We start from the raw sequence: 16,065 nt of genomic DNA on the forward strand, positions 1-16,065 counted from the left end.
TGACTGCTTTGATTAATTGTGTTAACAGGACTATATTCAATATATATATAAGTAATACTTGAAAGATTATGATTAGAGGCCGGATTTTTAAATATTAGATGCAAAAAATGTGTGTCTTTGCTTTCATATTCCGTACAAAATTTTTATCTCCATTTTTAAAAATTGGGATATTTCGAATAACTGAAAGCTTTCTATTGTTCCACTGTTTTTATTCAGCAATTCTTGTTATTTTTACGTCTCAAATTTTTTACAGCCACTGGGATGTAGTTTGTAATTGGTTCAAAACTAAATTTCTTTCGAAAAATTTTTGATCTAAAAATAGAACAGATCATTTCGACAACTTCAGCAATGTTTTTTTTAACTATATATGATCATTTGTCGAGTTATATCGCAGATAGAACGATAGATGACACTTTATTGTAAAAGTTAGATGTCAAACACATTAATAGACGGTAAGATATCTTAATTTGAAATAATGACATAGAATAACGAAGCAGTGTATAAAATTAAAAACACTCAAATTTTTTCTACTTATATGTCATATAAGAAAGTACCTTTTTACTTTACCTTCAATAAAGAAAGTCTTTTTAAAACTAAAAATAAGATTACTAATGAACTACTGAAAGATTTACTTCTAAAAATTAACACAGAACTTAACATCGTAATTAAAGAAAGAAAGTTCGAATTAAATGTTCGAAATATTGTTTCATAAAAACTTAAAGAGTGATTATACACGTGATAAATATTTTCTGACTGTATAGATATAGATATTTCGTAGGAAGGGAAATATGGAGAAAATAGAACGAGAAAAGGCACCAACTAGAGCAACAATGAATATTGTTAACCGGTTAATTGTAAAAAATTCATGTTTCTCCGTGCGCGCGATGATTCAGAGCACGAGCGAAAAATATCGCGATGCTTTCGATGTACAAGGTAGATTAGAAAGAAAAAAACAATTTATTCTGTAGAGGTTATTCGTTAGGTTTCCAGTTTTCGAGCGTACACTGAAGCCGATTTAACCTCGGTTGATCTCGAGTTTCGACTGTCAACGAACGTACACTTATATTTCACAGATGGTGATGTTGTAAACCAAAATATAGAGTATAAACGAGTAGAGATTAAATATCGATTTACCAGCGTTACTAGCAAATATTTCATTTCGAACGCTGCGACTGCCTATAAAAAAGTTATGGCATCGTTCGTTTGCGATAAATGCAATTAAAACTTAATCAGAGATTTAGATTTTTTACAGGCTAGCAGTGTTATTCGATTTTTTATGAAATTAGTTGAAATGCTTGCTGGTCTTGTGTTACAGCCACCAACTTCGATTGTCAATGTTGAATCGTGCTATTAGATTTTACGAAAGTTTAAACTTGTAGCTATAGAAGGTCTCAAAGATATCACATTCTATTATTATTTCTAATAAACTTTGGATTAACTTATAATTCACTGATAGTAACATTATTTTTTTAATAAGATCATTGTAGATATACAAGATAGAGTATAATCGCAAATGACTAATGCCATTCTCTTGTTAGTATAAAAGTTTTTGTTCGTAAGATAAATCTAAATAAATATAATAGATTGAACAAGGAACAAGAAATGGTAGTTATATGAATAAATGTGTCATTCAACAGTTGCTATTTGAAGTATATTTATGTAACATGTAATGAAAGACAATTTATTTGTTGTAATATATCAATATTCGATTGAGCAGCAACATTTTAGATCATTACATTTAATATAAAAACGTTATTCAAAAATCATTGCAATCACTTTTTTCTGAATTTTGATAACAAAGAATAAAAAATATTTTCTCGACAGTTTCAAGACAACATTTTATTTGAAGAACAATTTTTTGTTTAATGTCTGTGTTCCATAAATGTAGATTACAAGCTAGTATATGACATGTAGACAAAAGAAATTGTGTTTTCAATGCATGTAAAATACCGATAGAGCTATACACTATCATATTCGTCATGTTATATGTGCCTTCTTCCGTTTACGCTAAAATTGATAAAATATAATCAATCGTGTCTTCGAATAACGTAACTCTTTCGCTAGAAACTTATACGAATCAAAAATATTCCTACAAAGAAAGCCTTTAGTAACTTCATAGCGAATAATAAAATAAAAGCTCTCATCAATTATAAATTTATACGTCAAATGAATCACATTTCGATTGAAAAAGGGCCAACAGCATTTGTTAAGTGTTACCGAATTAAACAGCGAAAGGGTTAACTAACTGCGGCTAAGATGTAACAAATTGAAGAGATCAGTACTTATATGAACAATATATATAAATATAATATATTTATGTTATATCCATTTATTGTCTGAATATATTTGTAATAACATATATGTATGTATGAAACAACGGAACCTACATGTATCATTTATAATAAAATCATTGTTTATCAAATTTCTATATTTTAAAATCTTTTATATTTTACATAATTTCTATTCCTTAAAATCTTTATAGATATATTTCCATTGAAAAGGGTAGGTTTATATAGATTTATACAAAAGTTAGAAATACCGTGGTATATCTGATAAATTAAGAAACATAGCATACTTGAAAAGTAAATTACACTTTCGTTATTTTACGTGTGAGAGGCGGTTATTAAAAACACGATTTGTTATGCATTGCATTGGGAGGAAACAAGCGTGCATGTCGAAATACATGCGATCGAAATGCATTTATGCGAAGCAAAGAGACAGAAAGAGATTACTGAAACAATTAATTTGCATGTTACACGACGATCTATATTTGTAATTGTAAATGCGTCAAGCGTTTATGGTTTTCGTGGTTCTTTCTTTGAGAAGTGAGATCAGTTTCGTTATTCATTTGATATTGTCTAATTACTTTATATACTTTTTACGAATCACACATTCTTATTTTTACGTATTACAAACACATGTATTGTAGGGAACACTTTTCAAAAATAAAATTAAAAAGCTACCGTTAAAATGACAAAGAATTGTAAAAAATAGTGGTGAATATATCGTAGATTGAATTGAATCTTAATCTAGCATTTCTGACACGACTAATACATAAATTTTAATATTTTTGGTACTTGGATTTGGATTTCACTTTTCATAAACTAAAATTGTAATAAGTAAAGCATCGAAAATAATAGTAATAGAATTTGTTATAAATGAATACTCTTAGGAATCGTGTACGATAGCTAAAATTGGAGCACGTATAAAAATCAGTATTATTCTCCTTCTCTTTGCTTATGTATTCCCATCACGAACACGTAAGTACTCTTCGCATAATTGCGTGTAGATGAAATATTTATTGGGTCTGCATATATTACGGGGTGTCTTTCAATTATACGAATCCATTGTTTGCTGTGTGAAAAATTGCAATTCGAGAATTTTACCTCAATATATCAGTTTAATGAATATCTTTTGATCTTTTTTAAACATAATGTTAGCATTGAGAACGAAAGTACAATAACGTTGGCACGAGTTGCGTGTCTTATTGTACTTTTTGTCGAGGACACGTTTCAGAGAAGCTACAGAATAAGAAACGATAGAGCGATTACACTTACGATATGTGTACTAGTAATGATGGTAAGTACTTTTTTCTTTTATGCGATAAATGAACATTTTTTAATTAAACTTCTTCAAAATAAAAAATATTATAACCAGCTATAATACAGAATACTATAAACTAGAAATAAGCAAATCAATATCAATTTTATAAGAACATGTAATAATATAAGATATATAGATTATAATCATTTTTTGTTTTTTAAAATTAAATATGTTTGAAGAAAAAACTATAACTAAACATAAAGAATTAATACCATGTATAAACCAGGAGTAAAAAGTTAATTTGGTTAAATTTTATAAGACTACGTAATAGTATAAGAAATTGTAACAACATTTATGTTCATTAATCACCTTGCAATTCACGATTGCTTAAATTTCTATATTTATGAAATTCGATGGTTGAATCTAACGTTATCACTATCCTACTACCTTAATAAAAAGGGAGACAAAGTCGAGTCGACATTAATAGCCATCGGAATTGAAAGTAGGTCGAAATCGAGTACATTCAATGTCGAATCAACGTGCCAACCAATCAAATAATTTTTATTCGCTCGTTTTCCTATAATTCTATAATAGTAAGTTGGCTGTATCTTTTTTTGTCGTTAATATACCACGTAGTGTGATGACCTAAAGTAAAGAGTATTCTTACACTAAATAAAGTTTAAACCTTATACGAAGGGTTGAAATCATCAGATCGATACACTAATGTAATCAAAGACCTTGACGAAATGTACACACATAACTACGCCCTAACAACAGAGAAATATGGAATTCCTTCTTTCTCTCATCGATCGAAGAATTTTTAATTTCAGGCATAGTCGATATTTAAGTAATCTAATTAATTTTAGTAATTCTTTTTTTTATTAAAGTATAGATAAGTTAGTGATAGAAACAATACTCATTAGATATTTGTATTAATTACTTTCTATTCTCTTACTCATTAATAATGATATTGCTAAATAAAAGAAGCTGCTTTTTTTATAAGGGTAGTTTACATAGCTGAAAGGATGACTTTCATTCTTTCTGCTTTTTTCGCCCATAATTCTTTTTATCTACCATAGTCTAGGATTCTTTATTTCATTAGAGATACGAGATAAGTTTCCGAGATTGTATTTAATGTCGCTCTCTTATTGTATCAACTGTTGCTTGTAACTATGCAAATAGGAAACCATGAATTTATTAATCACGAGGGTATTTCTTATACCAAATGTGATGTATTAAGTTCAATATTTACAATGTCTTAATTTAAATATTCATCTATCGATTCGAGTTATTATTAAAAGGGATTTGAAGCTCCAAACAGGATTAAGAACTGAAACTTTTTACCACAATTTTCTTATATCGTTAAGAAAGGAGCTTGGAAAAATTCAGTTTGAAAAAATACGATTTCTTCATTGAAAAATAATTTATCGAACAAATACGAAAAATATAGGAAAAATTAGAAAACTTTATTGTAAAAACTTTCGCTCGTTAACCCTCTACATTACGAAAAAACTTATAACAAATAAAAATGATATTCAGTTGCGCATAAATTGCAAATATTATAGAAAGTTTAGTATTACGGATTAAATTACAAAATCTCTATGTATCATTGATTAATTTCAGTAAATTAAGAAACTTATAGAAGAAATTTGTTTGGAAACTGCATGAAAAAACCTTGTGTCAAAGATTTAATTCAATATGATACTTTATTTTTTAAAATGTCATATTCTATAGAGAAAGAATTTATTTATGAAATATCAATTCGGAAAAAGATAAAATTCATGGAACGATAAAAGGAAATTATAAGAGACAAATTCTATTATTGATAGGTCACAGTTGAATGTACTTTGTAACATAAATGGAAATCACGCAATTATGGCTCTTGATCGATAACAGAAATAGAAGAATCGTTTAACGAGTTTGTTCAACTGGCACGAATATGTCCTCTGAACATGAAACTCATGTATTTCTAACAGAACTTCGTTATTTATCGTGTTTGTTAAATTTAATTACGTTTTGATTTATTCCACTTAACCTGCTTTATTTAACTGAAAAAACATAAATGTATGCCAGAAGTTCCTTACACTGTTTGCCAAAATTATGACTCCATCGATTCTTTTTAATAATATGATTTAAATAAAATAAATTTTTGAATTATCGACAACATATGGAGCTCAATCAGTCGAATTACCTCTAAACAATTTATATTTCTTTCTTTACAAGCATGCTAACGAGAAATAAATATGATATGAAAAGGAACCAATATACTCATTATACTATGAGGTGTGCATCTGAAATGAATTAACCTACTTTAAAAAGGACGTCCAGTAATGGTCGATAATAAAATACATGTTGTTCTATCTGAGTCTTTAAATCGGTAACGACACCGTACCGTTCGTACTATGAGACAGAATGAATGGTTGCATAAAACACAGAAGATAAAATAATTAATATGAACTTTTGATTAAATATTGATTTGGGATATTCCATATATAAAATGATTAATCAGAAAATGAATTTCATGCTTCTTTCTTGTTGGAGTTATTCATAAAATTACATTTGAAACGTGCGTAAAGTGATCTAATACATTACACATTCAAATCACAAGCAAGGTATAAGATAAAATTATGACGCCTTTGTAACCCCCTTTCAAGTTCCATATTCTGTAATACCGATTGTGCAAAGTATCAGAAGAAATTTTTTATACCATAGACAGAGATAGGAACGTATATTGAACATTGTTAACACGCAATTTCGGGGATCATCTGACTCCCTTTTCATTCTCGTGTCACATGCTACGTTATCGATTCTATAATATATAGAATAAGGTTATAATCTTCATAATGGTTAAAATAAAAATTGAATGTAACTATGAAATTATAAATTATAAATTGTTATTTTAGATGACACAAACTTCTGTATTTTTATAGTACTTACGTTATTCATCCTTTATACAGATTGAATAAATGGATGGATGATTGGAACGGTAATTTTGAACAGAAATTACAATATTCTTAATTTCATTTCGATTTTAACATGAACTGACTCAATAAATGATTTTACCTTTCAAATTGTTAATAATGCGAGAAATATAATATTTTTCGATGTTTATTCCATTATTAATTTTTTTGTATCGTCATCGTAATAATTAAATTATAGTACAACTTTAACATAATCTAGACATTAATAACTATTCCAAACCTATATAAAAACTGATACAATAATGTAATTAAATTTACATGTTAAAACTATAGTTCTATTTCATGCTAGATGAAAATTATCTTTAATTATTTCTATTACTTATTAATCAATTTCACTTGTCTGACAACGCACGCAAATATTTCGAAATTGTCTACGTTCTAAAATATTCATATACAGTATTAACAATGAAAACGTTTTGCTAGAACACTTACCTTTTGCCAGGAAACCACACATTCGTGCCCATGTAATACAGATTTCATTTCACAAAAATCGCAGGACTGAATATTTCTTATAACAGCGAAAATTTCTTGTACCACTCTATTTCGAAGTTTGTTAACTAATAATCGTTTTATGATGCAACGCACGAAATTTCGATTCTCGAATGCGATTTTCGAACGCGATTCTTAAATGAGAAGGGGAGGGGGGAGGCCGAATGTTCGTGCCGATTTATCTTAAGATGTGTGACTTTATTTGACGTCCGTAATGTGAGTATTAACGTCATAATATTTTCATTGTTATTCTTTCTACATTTATACGCTCTTATTGACTGTTTTATTATAATGTGCTTTCATATAGTGACTTGTTGAGTGTTATATCGTTATATGAAAGAATCAATCAATCTTTTGTTCTTCTCTTGTTCTTTCTTTGATTATTATGTATTTAGAGGTTAGAATCACCAATAGCTTGTATTGTTATGTAGATGTCGAAACGATATCTAAGAATTCGATTATTTCTTCATTTTTGTATATATATGTATTTCATAATTGGTGTTAGTTTTATCCAAATGTTTGAAGGTTTTGATTTGCTTTTATACAGATTATTGCCATTGCGTGATTGACATCAGAGGTGATTGTATCGACACCATGCTGATTGATGTTTAATCTGATGACTTTTCACGTCGTTAGCGACGTTTGATTTATTGTGACAAAGCCAAACGTACGTATATGTTTTTATTGTTTTCTTATTGGATTGCACGTAATATTTGGTGAAGATTTTAGATTTATTTTGTGATATACGAGTTATAGTTTGTAATGAATATCTAATATATCTCATTATAGACAATTATACATATATGTATCTTGTTCATAATGTTAAAGTAAAGGTAATAAAAATTAGAAAATTCACTATTTTTGCTTCAAATACATTTGATCATTTCTTTTATCTCAAATAGGAATATATTGGAACTCATATTGGAACTACTATTTCATTGTATTGTAACATAGAAACTTGCAGTAGATTCAATTATTTGACAATATTAAGAAAATAAAATGCACGTTCATCACGGTTAGGTACATATTCAATCTTCATAATATGATATTAACAAAAAATTAATAACAGCCACTTAATAGTTAAGCTTTACAAAGCGGTAGTTTTTTCTAAACAAACGTTCAGGGAATAGGAAGAAGATAAAAAATATGTAAACAAAATATCTTGTTTCTTCCGTTATATTTCCTCCCTTCTTAACACACCTTTATTAAAACGTTTTTACTTCCACAGAATGTTCGTAATCGCGCACAGTGCGGTCGATAGAATCAGTGTTTGCATCGTAGTAGTATTTTTAGTATTCTCAAGAGCACAGTAGCTCTCACTAAATTCAATTAGAATAAAGATTTAATGCAGTATATATTTTAATTTTATTTAGGAAATGTGTACGCGAAATTAGAATCAGTGCATATTCGCCGATCATAACTTAAATGGACGCATTAATAGTTTTTCATTTGTTTGTACATATTATATATGTTTTTAAATATTCGCTTCTGGTATTACAACCAATGATCAACTTTTCTTAAGATGTAATGGCGTTCCAAAAATTAATGACGCAAATATTTTTCTATATATTGTGCTTTTTTAAATTTTGTTCTTAATTTAATTATTATTAAGGAACAAGTAAATCGGTAATTTGAGGAGTTTCAAATTTGTATTCTTCTATCAAAATAAAATCCAGATTAACACAAAGCCTTAATATTGCATTTCAACCTTCATTATTATTAGAGTTTTAAATGTGATTTATTTTTTTAAATAATCTGTGACTTCAGGAACAAATTATAATATTCTCTGTTTTCTTTAAGATTCTACAGCCTCCACCTTCTTCAATGGGGTCCAATAATACTTTCTCAATGATGGTCTATCTTGATTCGTAATGACGAGTACCTCTGAGTTACTGTAACGTCCTTCACATCGAACTATGAGTCTTATACATTTTGTTTCTCCAGTCGCTCAATCATGTCACGGGATGAAAGTTCCGAATCGATACAAGTGACTGGTTGTATTATGTAGAACTTTTTACGAGCGTAGTGGCATTTATTATATACAAGAATGAGTAGAAACATTTCTAGTGTTTCATTTATTAGTTTAGGTCTTCCTGCGGATCGCGTAACTTCATAGCAATAATATGATACTGAGATGATTAATTTATTATTAACAATATAAATATACCGGTGCATGTGCAGCATGTCCTGGCCGCCATAGAGGGCAGGAAAGCCGAAATGCGAACCCGGATTGTATACACGAGATCCGCCCAGACCCACCCGACATATGCGTATATCCGCCCAACAAAATATACGGACCCGCGAACAGAAGCGAGTACGAAATATTCGCGGACAACGGGACGCGGATCGCAACATACGGCACTATCGCGATTAACCTAAACCTGTCCCTAAGACGAGCTTTCAAATGGCGTTTCATAGTAGCCGACGTTCAAACGCCTATCATTGGCATGGATTTTTTGAGCCGCTATGAGTTGTTCGTGGACCCGCGAAACAAAAGACTCCACGACACGACAACCCAATTGTCATCAATGGGATACGCTGCCATGGTCGACGAAGTATCGATAAAAACCATTATCGGCGAATCAGTTTACCATCAACTTTTGGCGGAATTTCAAGACTTAACTCGTCCACCGGTTTTCGGAAGAGAGAAGACTCGACACGATGTGATACACCACGTCGAAACCACACCCGGCCCGCCTGCCTACAGCAAACCCCGCCGTCTCGCACCTGATCGACTTCAACAGGTTAAAGCGGAGTTTGAAATGATGATCGAGCAAGGCGTGAAGAAGGACGGAAACCTACGACCATGTGGCGACTATCGTGCGTTGAACGCTCGCACCGTACTCAACAGGTACACGCCGCCACATATCGAAGACTTCGATCTTTTCGAAAATCGATCTTGTTCGCACATATCATCAAATTCCGATTGCGCCCGAACACAATCGAGAAAACCGCGATAACGACGCCTTTCGGACTTTTCGAAGCAACCAACATGATGTTTGGACTTCGGAACGCCGCGCAAACATGTCAGCGATTCGTCGACGAAATCACACGTGGTCTCGATTTCATCTACACATACATCGATGACTTTCTCATAGCTTCGGAAGACGAAAAACAACATCGCGAACATTTGCGAATCCTGATCAACCGCCTCAACGATTACGGTGTAGTAATCATATTCCTCGGATATACGGTAAACTTCGACGGAATTAAGCCGCTGGCCGAACGTGTCGAAGCGATCGTAAATATTTTGAAGCCCGCGAACGTTGAGCAGCTACGTAGGTACCTCCGTATGATTAACTTCTACCGAAAAAGGGCAACGCGCCCATTGAGTGGTCGGAACAATCTAAAAACAGCTTTCGCGAATCGAAACGTGTCTTCGCGGACGCCACGATGCTAGCGCATCCGATACCAGGTGCGCCCGTCAGCCTCACGGTAGACGCGTCCGATTACGCAATAGGTGCAGTATTGCAACAACGCGCGAACGACGAATGGCAGCCGCTAGGGTTCGTCACGAAATCCTTGACCTCCGCACAGCGAAAATATAGCGCGTATGATCGTAAACTACTCGCGATGTACACCACGGTTAAACGTTTTCGACACGCCGTAGAAGGCAGAAATTTCGCAATATACACCGATTACAAGCTCTTGACATACACATTCAACCAAAATCTAGAGAAATGCTCGCCGCGACAATTTCGATACATAGATTATATTGGTGAATTTACAACCGACATTCGTCACATAAAAGGTCTAGACAACGATGTAGCCAACGCTCAACAATGTAAAGTCGCCAGGCACGCATCTTCACCCGTCGGAACATTCGGAGAGTTAGCAGGCCGATTCGAACACATACACATAGATATTATCGTAATGTAGTATTCGCAAGGCTACCGATATTGTCCAACGTGTATCGACCGTTTATCACATTGGCCCGAAGCCATTCCCATCGTCGATATGGAAGCGGCAACCGTTGCTTCGGTCTTCCTTTCTACGTGGATATCTCGTTTCGGCGTGCCTTCTAAAATAATATCTGACCAAGGGCGTCAATTCGAATCAAAATTATTCGAGGAATTATGCCGGTTGCTCGGCATTAAGCATTTGCGCACGACAACCTATCACCCTGCGTCCAACGGGATGGTAGAGCGTTTGCATCGTCAATTGAAAGCAGCAATTAAATGCCATGATATGAGCAACTGGGTAGAAATCTTGCCAATTGTTTTATTGGGGATACGGACTGCTATAAAGGAGGACCTGAATGCAACGGCAGCCGAAATGGTTTATGACATGGGCAGAATTCTTCGTACCAGCGAAGCAACAGACCAATTCCGAACACGCGAATCGTTTAAAAAAACGGATAGAAAAAATCAGGCCACACCCGATCACACGACACGGCGCGAAGAAATCTTTCGTTTTCCGCGAACTAAAACCATCGCCTTATGTATTTCTACGCTGCCTTTACAACCACCCTACGACGGGCCATATAAGGTGATACAGCGAGGCGGGAAAAATTGTACAATAGAAATAAACAATAAATATATAAAGGTATCCATAGACCGATTAAAACCCGCTTTTATTGTAACCGACGATATCGAACATCAGCCCCTTGAAAATAGCGCAGGAACCCACGACGTGTTCACATCGTGCAAAACCCCAACTACGCAAAATACTAAACGAGCACAGCGAAGCGAAGGTGACTCAAGAGGTCATTACACCACGCGCGCGAGCAGGAAAGTTCACTTTGTAGCATATTTTCTATCTAACCTAAGGACCCGCTATAAACCTTAGGATTTCTCTATCTAAGGTTCTTCAAACGAGCAAATAGCCTTTGTTTTAGCATTTCCTAAAGTTTATTACATACTCTAGAAAGATACGGGAAATATGGTTTTTCTCACGTACGATGCTTCCCATTAACAACCTTCTCTCGAGGGCGGTTAGCATTCTTTCTCAACCACCGACCTAGAGATTAACCAATTAACAGCAACGTCCATTTTCCTCACTTTCCCAATGAAGATTTTCCTCGACGAAGCCGATGATTTTGTATCCTTAGACACACCCATCATAGTTTTCCTCTGCAGCATCATCGTGACGGAAAGTCAGTCAAGAGTCGAGTCTTGAGTCGTCAGTCGATAGTCTGACATGAGTAGTCAGTCAGCAGTCGTTTGTTGGTAGTCGATAGTTGATTAGAGTCTCTCGACGCAATCATCATCCGAACTCGCTCCGCACACTCTGCTGAATCGCTATCGTAACGCATCGTCTAGAAGTCGAACTTGTAACCGCGAAGCGCAAACCGCTAATTGTAATCGCAAGCTCTACGCAAAGTGTACATCGAGAGTATTTGTTCATGACTTAACCACCTCAAAAGATTTAATTAAAATCTTATCCTTAGGATTTTTTAATCAATTTTTCTTAAGATTCAGGTTGTTTTTTTCGCATAACGTGCAAGGATTGATTGTTTCGTAAATGTATATATAAGAAAAGCAAAATTTATTTGTAGATAAACCTTTACGTAGAAAGGAGTGGATGAGAATTACTGTTCCAATCAACTGTTTCATAACATTTAGAATATATAAAACAAGGACGTACGATGTGAAGCACCGTAAAGATACAAAATTCTCTGGTTTACTTTTGATTGTAAGATATTCTGTTCTATGCATATCTTATTTGTAATTTCATAACAACATTTAATTTCTTTCCCAACCACTGATAACATTGGAATCTTACATATTCTATACTGAATCGGCAACGTTGAAGATGGCAGGGCTTAAAATGATAAGTGAGCTTCAATACCTCCAAGAATTAGGAGAAAAAGAGTATATTGTATTATGTTTCTACTTTTCAGCACTATACTCGAATAATATATAGTACAATGGGAAATAATAAGAATGGATGATGAAACTTACTTAAATACTTACTTACTCATTGGAAGGAAAGATATGTAATACTTACCGTCGGTAGATATTTTTCTAGCATGCGAAGTATAGATAGAAAATAGTTTTCTTCTTTTGTACAAACATCTTAATAATTATGGGATATGTCTTTAGTACTATTACATTATCAATAACGTAACTTACAATTAACAGTTAGCATCGATTAGTACATTAGAAAATGTAGACATCAAATATCACAATATCACCTTTCCAGAAAACAATGTGTATTAGTACAAATTGGGAAATTTAAATTTTGTCTTTAAATTATTTCAGAAATCTATTATAGATAACGTTTCAAAGTTGCGACTCAAATATATGTACGTATAAAAGAGAAAACTACTTTATCAACAAAACGGAAGCTTCACTTACCTTAAGCTGTTCCTGTCGCTTATAGGCGTGTAGCATTAGTTGTTTCCTTTCCTCTTCCGACATTAATGGTTCACGAGCAGGTCTTCCGCCTCCTCTTTTCTGCAGCTTGATAATAATCTTTGTCTTTTCGTTCATCCCGACATAATCCTTTAATTTCATCCCTGGTAATAATTCTTTTCCTGAGAACCAAAGTTGTGCCAGTTGCACATCTATAACCTGCGACCATTAAATGTATCTTATAACATCTTCTACAAAGTTCTAATCGAGTAATTACCAGTAATTATACAAATAAAAAATTCTTTGTTATTTTCAAATAATTTTTATTTATTCAAGTATCATTTGAATAAAATTTTATTCGTAACTTTGATTCGATTTAATTTATTTGAAATGTTAGTAAAATAAAGTCGAACTCTGACCTCGAGCGATGCTTGAGTGCCGCTCAAATCCTCCGTGTTCTCGAATTCCTGGCGGATAATATCATGAGGAGGAAGCCCCATTGGATAAACGATCGTCACGGCACCCCTTAGAATGTCCAATGCCTCTTGCACGGTTTTCTGTGTGATCAGCTTTTCTTGCTGCACCAACTTCTACGAAGTCCAAAAACGAGAGAAAAGGCGCCAGAAACACATTAGTAGAACACACAGGGCGAAAACGAGAAAAGTCTATCCTTGAGTTGATAAAAACAAGAAACGAGGAGCATACACATACACACAGACATATAGGATGAAAATTACCTTCGAAACCATAGTTCGTGCCTCTTCGATCGTTTTCTTCAAGACCTCCTGCATCTTCACGTTAGGCTGTTTGCCATTTCTGCGGCCTGAAACATGGAAACCACTCGTGGTAACATTCCGGCTGGGACTGGCAAGCAATTAATGCAACGATTACAAGCCCATTCGAAGCAACAAAAATCCTGGTTGAGCCAATTTCTCGCCTGCGTTGCACGCTCCATTCCCGATAACCATACATTTGCATGCGCCCTAAGCGCGGCCGTTTAGAGCGGCATAAAATAAACTGCATCGTTATTCCCTTCCCTTGGCTCAAAAGTCTGTCGCTTGTATATACGAGATTAAAAATATAATCTGTCATAAAAAAATTCTTCACCTTTTTACGATATTTTAACTTTTTTTTAGGTACAGTGACGAGCAAAAGTGTAAACACAATCCGCTGATTTTATGTAAAAGGCGATACTACGACTAATTTTTCAAGTGATCGGTAAAGATTAAATAACAGTAACTACAAGCTACGTCTAATTAACGAAATGTAATAGTTCATTTTCATTAACATTAATAATGTACAGAACATTTTATAATAATTGTGTTTTGAAACAATGTTTACAGTTTTGCATGTTTCGTCAGAAACGTTTATGATAGCATGTAAATATCAGGGCAATCAAACTGTCAATAAGTTAATTAATTAATAACTGTCAACTGTTCCACACCATTGTTAGATTACTTTTCAGTTTGATATGCTTAATCCAAGATGAAGCCACTTAGTGAAGATAAAAAGAACAGTATTATTTGTTTGTGTGATAAAGGTTTGTCGTTGCGACAAATTGCAGAGAAATGTGGTGTGAGTCATACGATAGTTGCAAGAATAAGAAAAAAGTATGTTAGTGCACCAATTTCTTCACAAAACGGTAGACCGCGACTTATTTTGGATAGAGCAGCACGTGAAATTGCACACTGTATTCTGTCGGATAATTACAAAACATCAAAAATTGCTGCTCGGGAAATCGAAATAAGTGCTAGCGAATGGACCATTCGTCGCTCTTTAAAGAGAATTAGTTTTCGAGCAAAGAAAAAAGAAAGTAAACCAGCTCTTTCAAACAAAAATATTAAATTACGGAAACAATTTGTTGACACCTACAAAGAATGGACAACCGAAAATTGGAAAAGAGTTATATGGAGTGACGAAACAAAAATTAACAGATTCGAATCCGACAGAAGGTCCTGGTATTGGACTTCATCCGAGAATAATGATCAACCAGGTGGTATAACACGAACTATGAAGTTTGGAGGTGGCTCGATTATGTGTTGAGGTTGCTTTACTCACAGAGGTGTTGGTCCCTTAGTTCGAATCGAAGGTATAATGCGAAAAGAGCATTATTTGACCATTCTACAAAGTAATTTACCTTCTGTAGTTAATTCTATTGGATATAGTGAAGTAGTATTTCAACAAGACGGAGATCCTAAGCATATTGCAAAAATAGTTAAAACCTGGCTAGAAAATCAAAATTTTTCTGTGATGAAGTAGCCAGCACAAAGTCCGGATATGAATCCGATCGAAAATTTGTGGTCCATTTTGAAAAGAAGGCTGGCAAAATAGAATAATCCACCTTCAGGTGTTCATGAATTATGGAAAAGAACACAACAGGAATTGTACAATATTGAACCACAAATAATTAAAAATTTAATTGACAGTATGTCTCGTAGATTAAAAGCATTAAAAAAAGTAAAGGAAAGTGGACGAAATACTAGGTTGAAACCTTAATTCGACGAGTATAATTAAAGTGCAGCTTGTAGTTACTGTTACCTAATCTTTACACAAAATCACTTTTGCTCGTCTCTGTATATATGTTTTGCTTTATATAATTTATAATTCCTAACTATCTTAGTATTTCTAAGAAAAATAATGTACATTGTACATAATCATTGGCAATAAAATTGAAGTTAGGTCTTCGTAAACAAATTTCATGCGCACAAGATATTTCATTTAATATTAGTAGTACTCTTGAATCCTATTATATCTAT

The 16,065-nt window shown here is 33.3% G+C and overlaps 1 protein-coding gene across 1 annotated transcript in view; it reads right to left on the reverse strand.

Moving 5' to 3' along the window:
* The window catches only part of LOC122567026 (cilia- and flagella-associated protein 298), a 104,916-nt gene that overhangs the window by 88,389 nt on the left and 462 nt on the right, over positions 1-16,065 (reverse strand). The window contains exons 2-4 of the mRNA XM_043725105.1: positions 14,047-14,132; positions 13,729-13,899; positions 13,313-13,528 (exon numbers count right to left, since the gene is read on the reverse strand). Coding sequence (XP_043581040.1) covers positions 13,313-13,528; positions 13,729-13,899; positions 14,047-14,132 — 473 coding nt within the window. The remainder of the gene's footprint in view (positions 1-13,312; positions 13,529-13,728; positions 13,900-14,046; positions 14,133-16,065) is intronic.

This window comes from Bombus pyrosoma, linkage group LG1, assembly GCF_014825855.1.
Source record: "Bombus pyrosoma isolate SC7728 linkage group LG1, ASM1482585v1, whole genome shotgun sequence".
NCBI lineage: Eukaryota > Metazoa > Arthropoda > Insecta > Hymenoptera > Apidae > Bombus > Bombus pyrosoma.